The following is a 15,450-nucleotide window of genomic DNA, read 5'->3' on the forward strand; positions in this document are numbered from 1 at the left end:
CACATCCTCATGACTGGCAAAATATGCCTGCAGTGCATCCCACTGCTTGAGCACCCGGTTTATGCAAGTCAGCAAGCTGAGCCACCTGGTTGCACAGTATCGGAGTATCTTCAGAGTTTCTGAGTCTGTGAACTCCACAAACTCTTTGAAGATTTCACAACGTTTGGCACTGAAGTTGAGAAAGGAAGGTTAAAAGAAAATAGTTAAATAATGAAAAGCCAGGGACCCAAGATGACATGCACAGGGGCTCTCTTTGAACTTATGGGCAGGTGTAACATGCGGCATATGAATTTGCTTACAGTTGTGATAAAAATTATACAACCCCCACACAATTTTGGTGTTTTAGCAAGTTGGACATTTATTCCGTATCTTGTTTATAGTCATATCAAATAAAGATGTGTCAAATAGATAAATGGAACTTAAATTGTAACACTGTATTTTACAAAATACCAAAAAAGGACATTTTTCTTAATATCTCATTGACAAAATGATTCAACCCCCTAGTTCCATGCATCTTTAGTACTTAGTAGAACAGCCTTTGGCAGTAATGACATCCTTCAAAGGTGATCCATAAGCGGACACAAGCTTCTTGCAAGCATCTACAGGTATTTTAGCCCATTCCTCTTGGGCAAAGGCCTCCAGTTCATTCATATTCTTGGGCTTGCGTGCTGCAACTGCCTTCTTCAAGTCCCACCACAGCTTTTCTAGAGGATTTAGGTCTGGCGACTGTGAAGGCCACTCCAGAGTCTTCCAGCCCTTATTCTGCAACCACTCTGATGTTGATTTGGAGGTATGCTCGGGATCCTTGTCCTGTTGGAAGGTCCAACGTCTCCCAAGCCTCAGCTTCGTCACTGACTTCATGACATTTGCAGCTAATATATCCTGCTAGGAAATATAATTCATAATGCCTTGAACGCGCTGGAGATTCCCGGTACCTGAGGCAGAGAAACAGCCCCAGAGCATGATTGACCCCCCACCATGCTTAACAGTAGGCAAGGTGTTCTTCTCTTTGTAAGCTTCATTTTGTCTCCTCCAGACATAACATTGATTCATAGGCCCAAAGAGTTCCAGTTTTGTCTCATCACTCCATAGAACAGTTTCCCAAAACCTTTGGGGTTTGTCCAGATGATTTTTGGCATACTGGAGTCTATTTTCTTGTGCCTGGTAGTCAGAAGTGGGGTGCGCCTGGGAGTTCTAGCATGGAGGCCTTCATCTCGTAGTGCGCGCCTTATTGTCTGGGACGAAACCTGCGTTCCCCCCTCTGCAATGTCCTGTTGTAGTTCCTCAGTTGTTACCCGGGGGTTTTTCACCACTGTACGCACACAGCATCCTCTTTCTACCACGCCCAGGTAGTGTTTCCACTGTGCCTTTAGCTTTAAACTTGCGAATTATGCTCCCAGCTGTGTCTCTTGGAATGTGTAATGTCTTTGCTATTTTCTTATATCCATATCCCTTCTTATGAAGAGAAATGACCTCTTCTCTTGACTTCTTTGACCACTCCCTGGACTTCACCATGTTGCAAATACACCATTGACCATTTACAAGAAGCTGAGCATCACAGTCTTTTTCAATCAGTTTAATTGTTGCTCGTTATGGTTCTAATCACATCTACAGGTGTTTTCAACACCTGATTGAAAAGACCTTATTCAAATTCTGCTCTTAAGAGTTATGATCTTCAAGGGGTTGAATAATTTTGTCAATGAGATATTAAGAGGAATGACACTGTTTGGTATGTTACAAAATATAATGTTGTATTTCAAGTTGCATTTGTCTATTTAATGCATCTTTATTTGATACGATTATAAACAAAACACGGAATAAATGTCTAACTTGCTAAAACACCAAAATTGTCTGGGGGTTGAATAATTTTGATCACAACTGTACCTGATGTCAAAGTGAGCATATATACTGCTGAGGATGTCTTCAATAGGCTGGCGTAAAGCCTTAATGCCACATCCTGTGGCCAGCTGGACCAGATGACAGATGCACCCCACGTCAATTAGGGATGGCTGCATGTCTTTGATTCTGCTGACAACAGAATTGTGCTTCCCCTTCATGACACTGGCATTGTCACTACTAAATGCCACAACGTTCCTCCAGTCAATGTTTCTGTGACTACGAATAAACAGAGTACAACACTACTTATTAGTGGTCTGTCTCCTGGCATATTGTAATGTATTTACATTTACGCATTAGCAACTTTACACTTACCTCAGCACTTTGTTCAGTGACTCAAAAAGGTTCTGTGCTGTGCCAATGTTGCACACTGGCATGTGCAGAAACTTCGTCACCACCTCCTGAGTTTTTGGATCGCAAACCCTGGCCAATATCACAAACTCCTTTAAAACAAAATTAAAAAAAATAAAACATATTTATTTAGAGAGAGAGAGAGACATTTTCACTGACAGCAGCCACAAAACTACTTTACCAGAGAAGTGTAAATACAAAATACATACTTTATCCGTGTTTCTGCTTGTGATTTCATCACACATCAGACCAAAGGGTTGGTTTTGGCACAGTTCCATCACTTCCTTGTCCAATTCCGGGGCAATGGCACCTATCAAATACACAGTAATGAAAACACAGTTGTTCTACTAACTGTACTGCACTTGCTGCTTACTTAAAAAAAAAAATAACAACACTTACCTTTCACTATTTGAGTAGCCGTTGTTCTGCCATTTGAGTACTGGCGAGCGATCTCTGAGTCCGGGAACATATCCTTCACGGATTTGTTGAAAACATCCGCAAATGAGAACGGGATGTTGCTTGCAGCTATCAGCATAGCCATCTTTGTCTCGGCAAATGTTACGCCCTCGGGTCTCCATTCAGCAAGTTGGCCCATAATACTGGGCTGTGACCGGTGCTTCGTTGCCGCCGCCATGTGCTTCGCTGACCGTTCATGAGTGACTATATTCATTCGACCACTGTGTTCAATGGAGAAGTCTGATCTACAAAATTTGCAGGCAGCATACCCCTCCCCCTTCGAGCTGTCCTGGATGAACTGAAATTCTTGTTTCCAATCATTTTGGAACTTGCAAGCGTACTTCTTCTTCTTACTCGTCGTCGCCATGACTGTCTCTTCTTCGTTCTTCTGCTTCGTCTTCTCCTTGTTCTGTGTGCAGCTGTGCACGCTCCAAAGGCCGTAGATGTTATAACGGGACTGGGGCGGCACGCTGTTTATATGGAGGTAAAGCGGACGTGACGACGGGCTGTCCTCACTCAGGTCCGCATGGACCTGGAGGGGGCGTGCCACTATTGCACGCCCCCAATATTGTTGTCCGGCTGGAAATCGGGAGAAATTCGGGAGAATGGTTGTCCCGGGAGATTTTCGGGATAGGCACTTGAATTCGGGAGTCTCCCGGAAAATTTGCGAGGGTTGGCAAGTATGGTGGTCTCCATCAGCTTCTGTTGTCATGTGTTGTGTTGAACTGCTGCTTGGAGGCTCCGCCTCTCTCTTCTCCTCACTTTCACCTTCGACCTCATCATCTTCACTCTTCACAGGGACACCAATCACTGGGAATTCCTTCAGTCCTTCAAAATGCTCTCCATCTTGACTGATGCGGTGTTCCTCCTCTTCATCTTTAATTTGGTAAGTCAGCCGGTCCTTCTCTTCCTTTTTATAGTGAAGGGTCTCTGGTGCATCGTCTTCATCTTTAATGCGGGAGGGCTGTGGCAATTCCTGCTCTTTCCTGAAGCTCCACTCCTCTTCCTCAGGTAGATGATGTTCTTCACAGACGCCGGCAGGTCACAAGAAGACAAATTTTAGAAACGCACACCATTGCTCTCAGTCACATGAGGCATTTAGTACGTTTACATGTACAAACCCCGTTTCCATATAAGTTGGGAAATTGTGTTAGATGTAAATATAAACAGAATACAATGATTTGCAAATCCTTTTCAACCCATATTCGGGTGAATGCACTACAAAGACAAGATATTTGATGTTCAAACTCATAAACTTTATTTTATTTGGGCAAATAATAATAAACTTAGAATTTCATGGCTGCAACATGTGCCAAAGTAGTTGGGAAAGGGCATGTTCACAACTGTGTGACATCACCTTTTCTTTTAACAACACTCAATAAATGTTTGGGAACTGGGGAAACTAATTGTTGAAGCTTTGAAAGTGAAATTATTTCAGATTCTTATTTTATGTAGAGCTTCCGTCGTCAACAGTCCGGGGTCTACGCTGTCGTATTTTACGCTTCATAATGCGCCACACATTTTTGATGAGAGACAGGTCTGGGCTGCAGGCGGTTTTTGATACAGTGCCGTCTGAGGGATCGAAGGTCACGGTCATTCAATGTTGGTTTACGGCCATGCTTTCTCCAGATTTTCTGAACCTTTTAATGATATTATGGAGCGTAGATGTTGAAATCCCAAAATTTCTTGCAATTGCACTTTGAGAAACGTTGTTCTTAAACTGTTTGACTATTTGCTCACGCGGTTGTGGACAAAGGGGTGTAACTCGACCCATCCTTTCTTGTGAAAGACTGAGCATTTTTTGGGAAGCTGTTTTTATACCCAATCATGGCACCCACCTGTTCCCAATTAGACTGCACACCTGTGGGATGTTCCAAATAAGTGTTAGATGAGCATTCCTCAAATTTATTAGTATTTATTGCCACCTTTCCCAACTTATTTGTCACGTGTTGCTGGCATCTAATTCTTAAGTTAATGATTAATTGCACCCAAAAACAAATTTTTTCAATGAACGTCAAATATGTTGTATTTGTAGCATATTCAACTAAAAAATGGGTTGAAAATGATTTGCAAATCATTGTATTCCGTTTACCGTATTTCCCTCGACTAGCCGCCGGGCTAATTAATTTAAAAACTCTTCTCACTCCTGCGCTTATTCAAAGCATGGGGTAAAAGTAAGCAGGCGCTAATAACTTTAAAACCTCTTCTCACCCCTGCGCTTACCAATGGTAAAAAAATTGAATATGATGAAAAGAACACTTAAATAAAAAAGATTTCTGAATTTGAAAATGAGGAGAGGGAATCTGGCATGTTGGATGGAGAACTTGCCCAGCTGTGCATTTCGGACACAGAAGATGAGGACTTTAATGGATGAGGATTGATCAAAAAAATAATGTGAGCACCGCGTTTTTCGGAGTATAAGTCGCTCCGGAGTATAAGTTGCACCTGCTGAAAATGCATAATAAAGAAGGAAAAAAACATATATAAGTCGCACTGAAGTATAAGTCGCATTTTTAGGGGAAATTTATTTGATAAAACCTAACACCAAGAATATACATTTGAAAGGCAATTTAAAATAAATGCTGAATAAGTGTACGTTACATGACACATAAATAACCAACTGAGAAGGTGCCTGCTATGTTAGCCTAACATATTATGGTAAGAGTCATTCAAATAACTATAACATATAGACCAGGGGTCAACCTTTTTGGCTGAGAGAGCCATGAAAGCCAAATATTTCAAAACGTATTTCCGTGAAAGCCATATAATATTTTTTAACACTGAATACAACTAAATGCGTGCATTTTTACGTAAGACCAACATTTTTAGGGTATAATAAGTTGGGGCGGTATAGCTCGGTTGGTAGAACGGCCGTGCCAGTAACTTGAGGGTTGCAGGTTCAATCCCCGCTTCCGCCAACCTAGTCACTGCCGTTGTGTCCATGGGCAAGACACTCTACCCACTTGCTCCCAGTGCCACTCACACTGGTTTATATGTAAAAAATAGATATTGGGTTTCACTATGTAAAGCGATATAATTCACTTCACTTCTTATTCTTTTTAATAACATTGTTATTCTAAAGCTAACCAATAATAAATATAATACTTCTTACCATTAATGTGACTTCTTGAACAGGTGGGATAAAAAATGAATGGTTGGATTAAAATGCATGAGAATGTTTTATAATTTGAACGTTATTTTTAACACTGTGACCTACCTCTGAGTGTTAGACAAGCCTCCTCTCTTCAAGTTTTTAAATCTCTCTTAAAAACATACTTTTATTCCTTGGCTTTTAACACTAAGTGATATCCATCCTGCAATTGCGCCTCATTATACACCTGCTGTGAACCTGTTTTTATGTTGTATTTATTTATGTTTTATCATGTTCTGTTTGTGTTGTGTTGTTTGCTCGGTCTTCGAATTATCTTTTAACCTGTCCATTGTACAGCACGTTGGCTACCCCTGTGGTAAATTTTAAATGTGCTTTATAAATAAAGTTGATTTGATTACCAGCAGAATTATTCATTACTTATCGTGTTAAGCAATGTCAGCTAAGATTTATCTGAGAGCCAGATGCAGTCATCAAAAGAGCCACATCTGGCTCTAGGGCCATAGGTTCCCTACCCCTGATATAGAACATGCTATACGTTTACCAAATAATCTGTCACTCCTAATCGCTAAATCCCATGAAATCTTATACGTCTAGTCTCTTATGTGAATGAGCTAAATAATATTATTTGATATTTTACGGCAGGGGTAGGGAACCTATGGCTCTAGAGCCAGATGTGGCTCTTTTGATGACTGCATCTGGCTCTCAGATAAATCTTCCTTGACATTGCTTAACACGATAAGTAATGAATAATTCCGCTGGTAATCACAGTGTCAAAAATAACATTCAAAATATAAAACATTCTCACGCATTTTTATCCATCCATCCGGTTTCTACGTTTCTACCGCACCTGTTCAAGAAGTCGCATTAATGGTAAGAAGTATTTTATTTATTTTTGGTTAGACTCAGAATAACAATGTTATTAATAAGAATAAGAGACTTATTATACTCTAAAAATGAGCTAATCACCGACTTCAATGGAGCACATCAACATCAAGGCCCGGGAGGTGGTAATAGTGGGGCAGTACAAGTACCTGGGAGTCAACTTGAACAGCAGACTGGACTGGAAGGACAACAGCAAAGCTGTTTACAATAATGGCATGAGCAGACTTTTTCCTGAGGAGGCTTAGGTCCTTTAATGTGTGCAACAAACTGTTGGAGATCTTCTATCAGTCTGTTGTGGCCAGTGCCCTGTACTTTGCAGTGGTTTGTTGGGGGAGCAGCACCAGCAAAAGGGACTTAAAGGCCTACTGAAATGTCATTTTCTTATTTAAACGGGGATAGCAGGTCCATTCTATGTGTCATACTTGATCATTTCGCGATATTGACATATTTTTGCTGAAAGGATTTCGGAGAGAACATCGACGATAAAGTTTGCAACTTTTGGTCGCTAACAGAAAAGCCCTGCCTTTACCGGAAGTCGCAGACGATGACGTCACCGGTGTGAGGGCTCCTCACGTCCTCATATTGTTTTTAATGGGAGCCTCCAGCAGCAAGAGCTATTCGGACCGAGAAAACGACAATTTCCCCATTAATTTGAGCAAGGATGAAAGATTTGTGTTTGAGTATATTGATAGCAACGGACTACAAAAAATTAAAAATCTAGTTAAAAAAAAAAACGTGATTGCATTGGGACGGATTCAGATGTTTTTAGACCCATTTACTAGGATAATTCTGGGAAATCCCTTATCTTTCTATTGTGTTGCTAGTGTTTAAGTAAGTTTAACAGTACCTGATAGTCGGAGTGGTGTGTTCACGGCCGGGTGTCTTGATGCCACTGTCTCAGCGCGACGGCAGCTTTATGGACAACGCAAGCTCAGCTGATCTCCGGTAAAAAGCGACTTTTTACCACAATTTTCTCACCGAAACCTGCTGGTTGACATTCGGTCGGGATCCATGTTCGCTTGAGTGCTCGATCCATAATAAAGTTTCAACTCCGGGAATTTTAAACAAGGAATCACCGTGTGTTTGTGTGGCTAAAGGCTAAAGCTTCCCAACTCCATCTTTCTACTTTGACTTCTCCTTTATTAATTGAACAAATTGCAAAAGATTCAGCAACACAGATGTCCAAAATACTGTGTAATTATGCCGTTAAAGCAGACGACTTTTAGCTGTGTGTGTGCGCAGCGCTCATATTTCCTAACAGTCCGTGACGTCACGCGTACACGTCATCATTACGTGACGTTTTCAAGAAGAAACTCCCGGGAAATTTAAAATTACAATTTGGTAAACTAAAAAGGCCGTATTGGCATGTGTTGCAATGTTAATATTTCATCATTGATATATAAACTATCAGACTGCTTGGTGGGTAGTAGTGGCTTTCAGTAGGCCTTTAATTGACAAACTGATCCGGAAAGCCGGCCAAACTATCGGCACGCAGTTGGAGGCGTTTGTGTCAGTGAGGGACAGGAGGACACTGGACGAACTGCTCGCCATCATGGGCAATCCTGCCCACCCACACCACCAGAAAATTGAGGAACAGCGGAGCTCATACTCCAACAGCCTCCCTCAGCTTCGTTCCCACAGTGTTCGATTCAGGAACTCCTTCGAAACCACATTCTATCCAGCTGTATAATCACATACAGCAATAAATGATACCTGTCTATTGCCTGACCGCTTCCATGTTAGCTACCTCTCTTTGTTTATAATGTATATTTTCTGCTGGATCTACTCTCTATTTTGTATCCTTTCCATCCTTTGTAACTGAGCTACTTTGTGGAACAATTTCCCTTGTGGATCAATAAAGTTTTTTTTCAGTCTAATGTTCAAGTCTAAGTCTAGAAAATGATATGTGGATGTTGTGCTTACCTGGACTGGGATGAAGCTGTGAGGACTCAGGTGGTTTGTCTTCATGCTCTTCAATCTCCACAGAGACAACAGTCAGTGGAAACTTGCTGAGATCAGCCTCCTCCTGTCCTAGAAGACACTCTTCCTCCTGAGTGATCCGACATTCCTCCTCTTCCTCTTTAATGTGAGGGGGCTGTAGTTCCTCCTCTTCCTCTTTAATGCGGGGAGGCTGCTGGATGTCTGTTGGGTACATAAGTAAATACGATTAAGAGTGAATAGAAGTAGTTTTTGACTGACACTGTTAACACAATGGGATTATGTGTGTGTTGTGTTAAAAGTGTGCAGCTAAACAACCAATAAAAACAGACTTCCTTGTGTCCCAGCCAATAAAATTACTTCCAAAGTGGTAGCGTGAGTAAAAGAAAAAGGAAATTTAATGCGGCGAGAAGGAAGGGGGGAATTTAAAAATCCTTTAACTTAAACATAATGGAAACCAGAACCATCTCATTGCAAAACCACCGAAAAAAATCGTACTCCAAAACTCAAAACCAGCGAAGTTGGCACGTTGTGTAAATTGTAAATAAAAACAGAATACAATGATTTGCAAATCCTTTTCAACTTATATTCAATTTAATGTACTGCAAAGACGAGATATAAAATGTTTGAACTGAGAAACATATTTTTTTGCAAATAACCATTAACTTAGAATTTAATGGCAGCAACACATTGCAAAAAAGTTGGCACAGGGGCATTTTTACTACTGTGCTACATGGCCTTTCCTTTTAACAACACTGTAAACATTTTGGAACTAAGGAGACCAAATTTTGAAGCTTTTCAGGTGGTATTATTTCACATTCTTGCTTGATGTACAGCTTATGTTGTTAGACAGTCTGGGGTCTCCGTTGTGGTATTTTAGGCTTCACACTGCACCACACGTTTTCAATGGGAGACAGGTCTGGACTACAGGTAGGCCAGTCTAGTACCAGCACTATTTTACTATGAAGCCACGCTGTTGTAACACGTGCAGAATGTGGCTTAGCATTGTCTTGCTGAAATAAGCAGGGGCGTCCATGAAAAAGACATTGCTTGGATGGGAACGCATGTTGCTCAAAAGCTATATGTACCTTTCAGCATTAATGGTGCCTGCACAGATGTGTAGTTACCCATGTTTTGGCCACTAAAACACCCCTATACCATGACAGATGCTAGCTTTCGAACTTTACAGTTATAACAGTCCGGATTATTCTTTTCTTTTTTGGTCTGGAGGACACCATGTCCACAGTTTACAAAACAATTTACAATGTGGACTTGTTAGACCACAGAACACTTTTCCACTTTGCATCAGTCAATCTTAAATGAGGGTGTTGTTGATAAATGGCTTTCGCTTTGCATTGTAGAGTTTTAACGTGCACTTACAGATGTAGGGACCAACTGTATTTACTAGGGATGCACCGAATAATCGGTCACCGAATATATTCGGCCGAATATGGCAAAAAAAAAAGCCACATTCGGCCTTCGGTAGAATGAGTTAAAAGCAAGGCCGAATAGTGGCGTGTGACGCAATGACCCAATTTTTTGACGCGTTGACGCAATCAACCAACGTGCAGTGACGTGGTGACGTTGAAACCCGGCGCCTTCGGAAAAATGTAAGCAGTGTGGAGATGTTTTAAAGTGTCGGAAAGTGACAAAAGAATTGCAGTTTGCAACAAATGTTCAGCCAAACTGTCTCGAGGAGGTGCCTCAGCAAAGACCTTCAGCACTACTGCTTTAATTTATCATTTAAAAGCCAAACACCCAGAAAAGCATGCCGAGTACGAGAGAGAGACGGCTGCAGCAGCTGAAAGGAGAGCTGGTCGCAGCACTTGAACGCCCACCCCGTCCGTCCGTGGCCGACGTCTTTGAGAGGACGAAAAAGTTTGCGACTGACAGTGCCAAAGCAAACGGAATTACAAAGAAGGTAATGGAGTTTATGGTTTTGGATGATCAACCGTTTAGTGTTTAGTGTTCACTTCACTTCACTTCACTTCACATTGAGCCCCGTTACACGATACCGAGCAGACGGTATTTCTTCTGTTCACATTATTAGCCTGTTGTGTAGGCTACCTGCATAAGTGTATGAGGTTACAAGCACACACTTAATTGAGATTTACTTGAGCCTTCTGTTTACATTATTAGCATATCTACTGTGGCTAAGCAGACTTTTGCCAAAAGGACAATAATTCATTTGTTGTGGGTTTATCCACTTTAATGCACTTTTTTTTTTTTTGGAATGCACGTTTTGTTTGAAGGCCTAATATAAATGAAAAACTTTGTGCTTTTTTTGAAAAGCAAAGGCTACTGGAATATTAAAAAAATGTCAATATTAAAAAAAAAATACTTTATTTGAAAAACATATCTAAAAAATTATTCTAGGCTATTTATGCAATATAAAAAAAACTGAAAAACTGCTGTCATTATTCGGTATTTGGTATTCAGCCAAGCGTTTAAGTTTTTTTCGGCTTCGGCCACAAATTTCCATTTCGGTGCATCCCTAGTATTTACTGACAGGGGTTTTCTGAAGACTTCCTGAGCCCATGTGGTGATTTAATTTACACACTGATGTCGCTGATGTTTTTGATGTAGTACCGCCTGAGGGACCGAAAGTAACGGGCATTCAATTTTAATTTTTGGCCTTTTCGCTATTGTGCAGTGATTTCCCCAGATTCTCTAAACCCTTTGATGAGATTACGGACCGCATAGGTAAAATCCCTAAATTCGAGTGCAGCTGGGATAGGCTCCAGCCCACCCCCGCGACGGACAAGCGGCAGAAAAATGTATGAATGAATGAATGTGGCGGTCCGCTCCCTGTACGATCGGTGTCAGAGCTTGGTCCGCATTGCCGGTAGTAAGTCGAACACATTTCCAGTGAGGGTTGGACTATGCCAAGGCTGTCCTTTGTCAATGATTCTGTTCATAACTTTTATGGACTTAATTTCTAGGCGCAGTCAAGGCGCTGAGGGGTTCCGGTTTGGTGGCCGCGGGATTAGGTCTCTGCTTTTTGCAGATGATGTGGTCCTGATGGCTTCATCTGGCCGGGATCTTCAGCTCTCACTGGATCGGTTCGGAGCACAGTGTGAAGCGAACGGAATGAGAATCAGCACTTCCACGCCCGAGTCCATGGTTCTCGCCCGGAAAAGGGTGGAGTGCCATCTCCGGGTTGGGGAGGAGACCCTGCCCCAAGTGGAGGAGTTCAAGTACCTAGGAGTCTTGTTCACGAGTGGGGGAAAAGTGGATCGTGAGATCGACATGCGGATCGGTGCGGCGTCTTCAGTAATGCGGACGTTGTACCGATCCGTTGTGGTGAAGAAGGAGCTGAGCCGGAAGGCAAAGCTCTCAATTTACCGGTCGATCTACGTTCCCATCCTCACCTATGGTCATGAGCTTTGGGTCATGACTGAAAGGACAAGATCACGGGTACAAGCGGCCCAAATGAGTTTCCTCCGCCGTGTAGCGGGTCTCTCCCATTGAGATAGGGTGAGAAGCTCTGTCATCCGGGAGGAACTCGAAGTAAAGCCGCTGCTCCTTCACATCGAGAGGAGCCAGATGAGGTGGTTCGAGCATCTGGTCAGGATGCCACCCGAATGCCTCCTTAGGGAGGTGTTTAGGACACGTCCAACCGGTAGGAGGCCACTGGGAAGACCCAGGACACGTTGGGAAGACGATGTCTCCCGGCTGGCCTAAGAACGCCTCGGGATCCCCAGGGAAGAGCTGGACAAAGTGGCTGGGGAGAGGGAAGTCTACGCTTCCCTGCTTAGGCTGCTACCCCTAAGCGGAAGAAGATGGATGGATGGATAACATCAACCTAATAAATATTGGGTGTCTGAAACTGTCTTTTTTTATATAGACAATATATTTAAGAAGTGTTAATAATGAAATATAAAGTTAGTAAACGTGTGAGAGTAAGAAGTAAACAAACCTGTTCTGTGTAACACAACTTGATGATGTTTCTTACAATAAGCGTCCAGTAGTTGATCTTGTCGCTCCATGATTGATTGATTGAGACTTTTATGAGTTCAGTACATATTCCGTACAAATTGACCACTAAATGGTGACACCCAAATAAGTTTTTCAACTTGTTTAAGTCGGGGTCCACGTTAATCAATCCTCTTTAGTTGGACAAAGTTCCTCCTCAGACTTTGCCATCGTTCATTCGCACATTTTCACACAATCACAACACTTTACACTCACATTTGATCTCTACTTAGCGATGTGTTGATAACGTCCGCGTCTCTTTGTTAGCAGCTAACAAGCTAAGCTAACTAGCACGCTCAGCGTTAAGTGAGCTCAGACTAATGTATCAGAATACAAACAATTGTTAACGATGTGTACACGATTAAACAGCATATGTGTGTACATGTGCGTGCTGATTAAGAACACAGAGCTAGTATAGACACAGCCGCACGTTCTCGAACGCAATATCATTATATTTAGTTTAAAGGCGGTTGGAACGTCGTCGTGTTTTTTTCCCCTCGTCCTTCTATGTTGTTCACGCGCGGTGTTGTCAGATCTCGCGAGAAGACAAGCAACCAGCTTCGATTTCTTTCTTCTTACTGGCAGTTTGCTGCTACGGCTCGACGCGTTAATAGCGCGACCTCCTGTAGTGTAGAATGTAGTATGGACCATAGGACAGCACGAAGAAGTCCCGTTAAGAAGCTGTGGAGGCCTAAGTTGCTCTACTAGTCTGCTGGAAATCCAAAGAAGAACGATGACGAAGCAAGATGGCGTTTGACGGAAAAACGGCCTAAACGTGGCCATTATTGGTCCTCTTTTTGTATTTAGTGCATACATGTACGCATATATGTGGTGTAGTAGATGAAACATTGTTGGTAATTGTTTGTGTCCCGGTTAAATTAGTCTTATCGCACCTCGACGCTTCTCGTGCTAGTTAGCTTAGCTAGTTAGCTTAGCCAGTTAGCTGCTAACAAAGAGACAAAGGACGTTATCAACACATCGCTAAGTAGAGATAACGTCTGAGTGGCAAGTGTCGTGATTTTGTGAAAATGTGCGAAACAACGGTAGCAGAGTACGAGGAGGAACTTTCTCCAACAATAGAGGAGAAGGAGCGACGACATCAACTACTGGACGCTGTTTTCAAGAAACATCAAGTTGTGTTACACAGAACAGGTTTGTTTACTTCTTACTCTCACATCTTAACTGACTTGATGTTTCATTATTAACACTTTTCTTTAATAGATGGTCAATAGGAAGATGATTTGTCTTGTGGGGATGATGCAATGTTTTGATTGATTGATTGGTTGATACTTTTATTAGTAGATTGCACAGTTCAGTACATATTCCTTACAATTGACCACTAAATGGTAACACCCCAATAAGTTTTTCAACTTGTTTCAATCAATCAATCAATGTTTATTTATATAGCCCTAAATCACAAATGTGGGCTTCACGGTGGCAGAGGGGTTAGTGCGTCTGCCTCACAATACGAAGGTCCTGGAGTCCTGGTTTCAAATCCAGGCTCGGGATCTTTCTGTGTGGAGTTTGCATGTTCTCCCCGTGAATGCGTGGGTTCCCTCCGGGTACTCCGGCTTCCTCCCACTTCCAAAGACATGCACCTGGGGATAGGTTGATTGGCATCACTAAATTGGCCCTAGTGTGTGAATGTGAGTGTGAATGTTGTCTGTCTATCTGTGTTGGCCCTGCGATGAGGTGGCGACTTGTCCAGGGTGTACCCCGCCTTACGCCCGATTGTAGCTGAGATAGGCGCCAGTGCCCCCTCACGACCCCGAAAGGGAATAAGCGGTAGAAAATGGATGGATGGATAAATCACAAATGTCTCAAAGGACTGTACAAACCATTACGACTATGACATCCTCGGAAGAACCCACAAAAGGGCAAGGAAAACTCACAGCCAGTGGGCAGGGAGAATTCACATCCTGTGGGACGCCAGTGACAATGCTGACTATGGGAAACCTTGGAGAGGAACTCAGAAGTGGGCAACCCCCCCCCCCCCCCCCCCCTCTAGGGGACCGAAAGCAATGGATGTCGAGCGGGTCTAACATGATACTGTGAAAGTTCAATCCATAGTGGCTCCAACACAGCCGCGAGAGTTCAGTTCAAAGCGGATCCAAGACAGCAGCGAGAGTCCCGTCCACAGGAAACCATCTCAAGCGGAGGCGGATCAGCAGCATAGAGATGTCCCCAACCGATACAGGCGAGCGGTCCATCCTGGGTCTCGACTCTGGATAGCCAGTACTTCATCCATGGTCATCGGGGTCCACGTTAATCAATTCATGGTGCAAATATATACTATCAACATAATACACTCATCACACAGGTTAATCATCATAGTATATACATTGAATTATTTACATTATTTACAATCTGGGGGGTGGGGTTGAGGAGCTTTGGTTGATATCAGAACTTCAGTCATCAACAATTGCATCAACAGAGAAATGTGGACATTGAAACAGTGTAGGTCTTATTTAGTAGGATATGTACAGCCAGCAGAGAACATAGTGAGTTCTGATAGCATAAGAACAAGTATATACATTAGAAGTACATTTACATTAGGTAGTTTATAATCCGGGGAGATGGGATGTGAATGGAGGAGGGTATTAGTAAAGTGTTGAAGTTGCCTGGAGGTGTTGTTTTAGAGCGGTTTTGAAGGAGGATAGAGATGCACCTACTTTTATACCTGTTGGGAGTGCATTCCACATTTATGTGGCATAGAAAGAGAATGAGTTAAGACCTTTGTTAGATCAAAATCTGGGTTTAATGTGGTTTGTGGAGCTCCCCCTGGTGTTGTGGTTATGGCGGTCAATTACGTTAAGGAAGTAGTTCGACGTGTACTTCGG

The 15,450-nt window shown here is 42.5% G+C and overlaps 2 protein-coding genes across 7 annotated transcripts in view; one reads left to right on the forward strand and one right to left on the reverse strand.

The window, feature by feature from the left end:
• LOC133544982 (uncharacterized) overlaps nucleotides 1–13,154 on the reverse strand; it is a 15,396-nt gene extending 2,242 nt beyond the window's left edge. The window contains exons 1-7 of the mRNA XM_061890249.1: nucleotides 12,555–13,154; nucleotides 8,621–8,839; nucleotides 2,647–3,726; nucleotides 2,457–2,557; nucleotides 2,212–2,339; nucleotides 1,885–2,115; nucleotides 1–169 (exon numbers count right to left, since the gene is read on the reverse strand). The exon at nucleotides 1–169 is cut by the window's left edge and continues 120 nt beyond it. Of these exons, the coding sequence (XP_061746233.1) occupies nucleotides 1–169; nucleotides 1,885–2,115; nucleotides 2,212–2,339; nucleotides 2,457–2,557; nucleotides 2,647–3,726; nucleotides 8,621–8,839; nucleotides 12,555–12,624 (1,998 nt within the window). The 5' untranslated portion in view covers nucleotides 12,625–13,154. The remainder of the gene's footprint in view (nucleotides 170–1,884; nucleotides 2,116–2,211; nucleotides 2,340–2,456; nucleotides 2,558–2,646; nucleotides 3,727–8,620; nucleotides 8,840–12,554) is intronic.
• LOC133544984 (gastrula zinc finger protein XlCGF57.1-like) overlaps nucleotides 1–15,450 on the forward strand; it is a 202,805-nt gene that overhangs the window by 120,095 nt on the left and 67,260 nt on the right. The window contains exons 1-2 of one of the 6 annotated variants that reach the window (XR_009804695.1): nucleotides 13,084–13,762; nucleotides 14,681–14,889. The exons of 3 other annotated variants lie outside the window; for them this stretch is intronic. Coding sequence is in view for 2 of the 3 variants with exons in the window: in XM_061890256.1 (XP_061746240.1) it covers nucleotides 13,639–13,762; nucleotides 14,681–14,889 (333 nt within the window). In the remaining variant the exon portion in view is untranslated. Of the gene's footprint in view, nucleotides 1–1,464; nucleotides 1,695–13,083; nucleotides 13,763–14,680; nucleotides 14,890–15,450 lie in introns of those variants that run through there. 2 more of the 6 variants (XM_061890256.1, XM_061890258.1) reach the window with 2 other exon arrangements.

This window comes from Nerophis ophidion, linkage group LG28 (genome assembly GCF_033978795.1).
Source record: "Nerophis ophidion isolate RoL-2023_Sa linkage group LG28, RoL_Noph_v1.0, whole genome shotgun sequence".
Classification (NCBI taxonomy): Eukaryota; Metazoa; Chordata; class Actinopteri; order Syngnathiformes; family Syngnathidae; genus Nerophis; species Nerophis ophidion.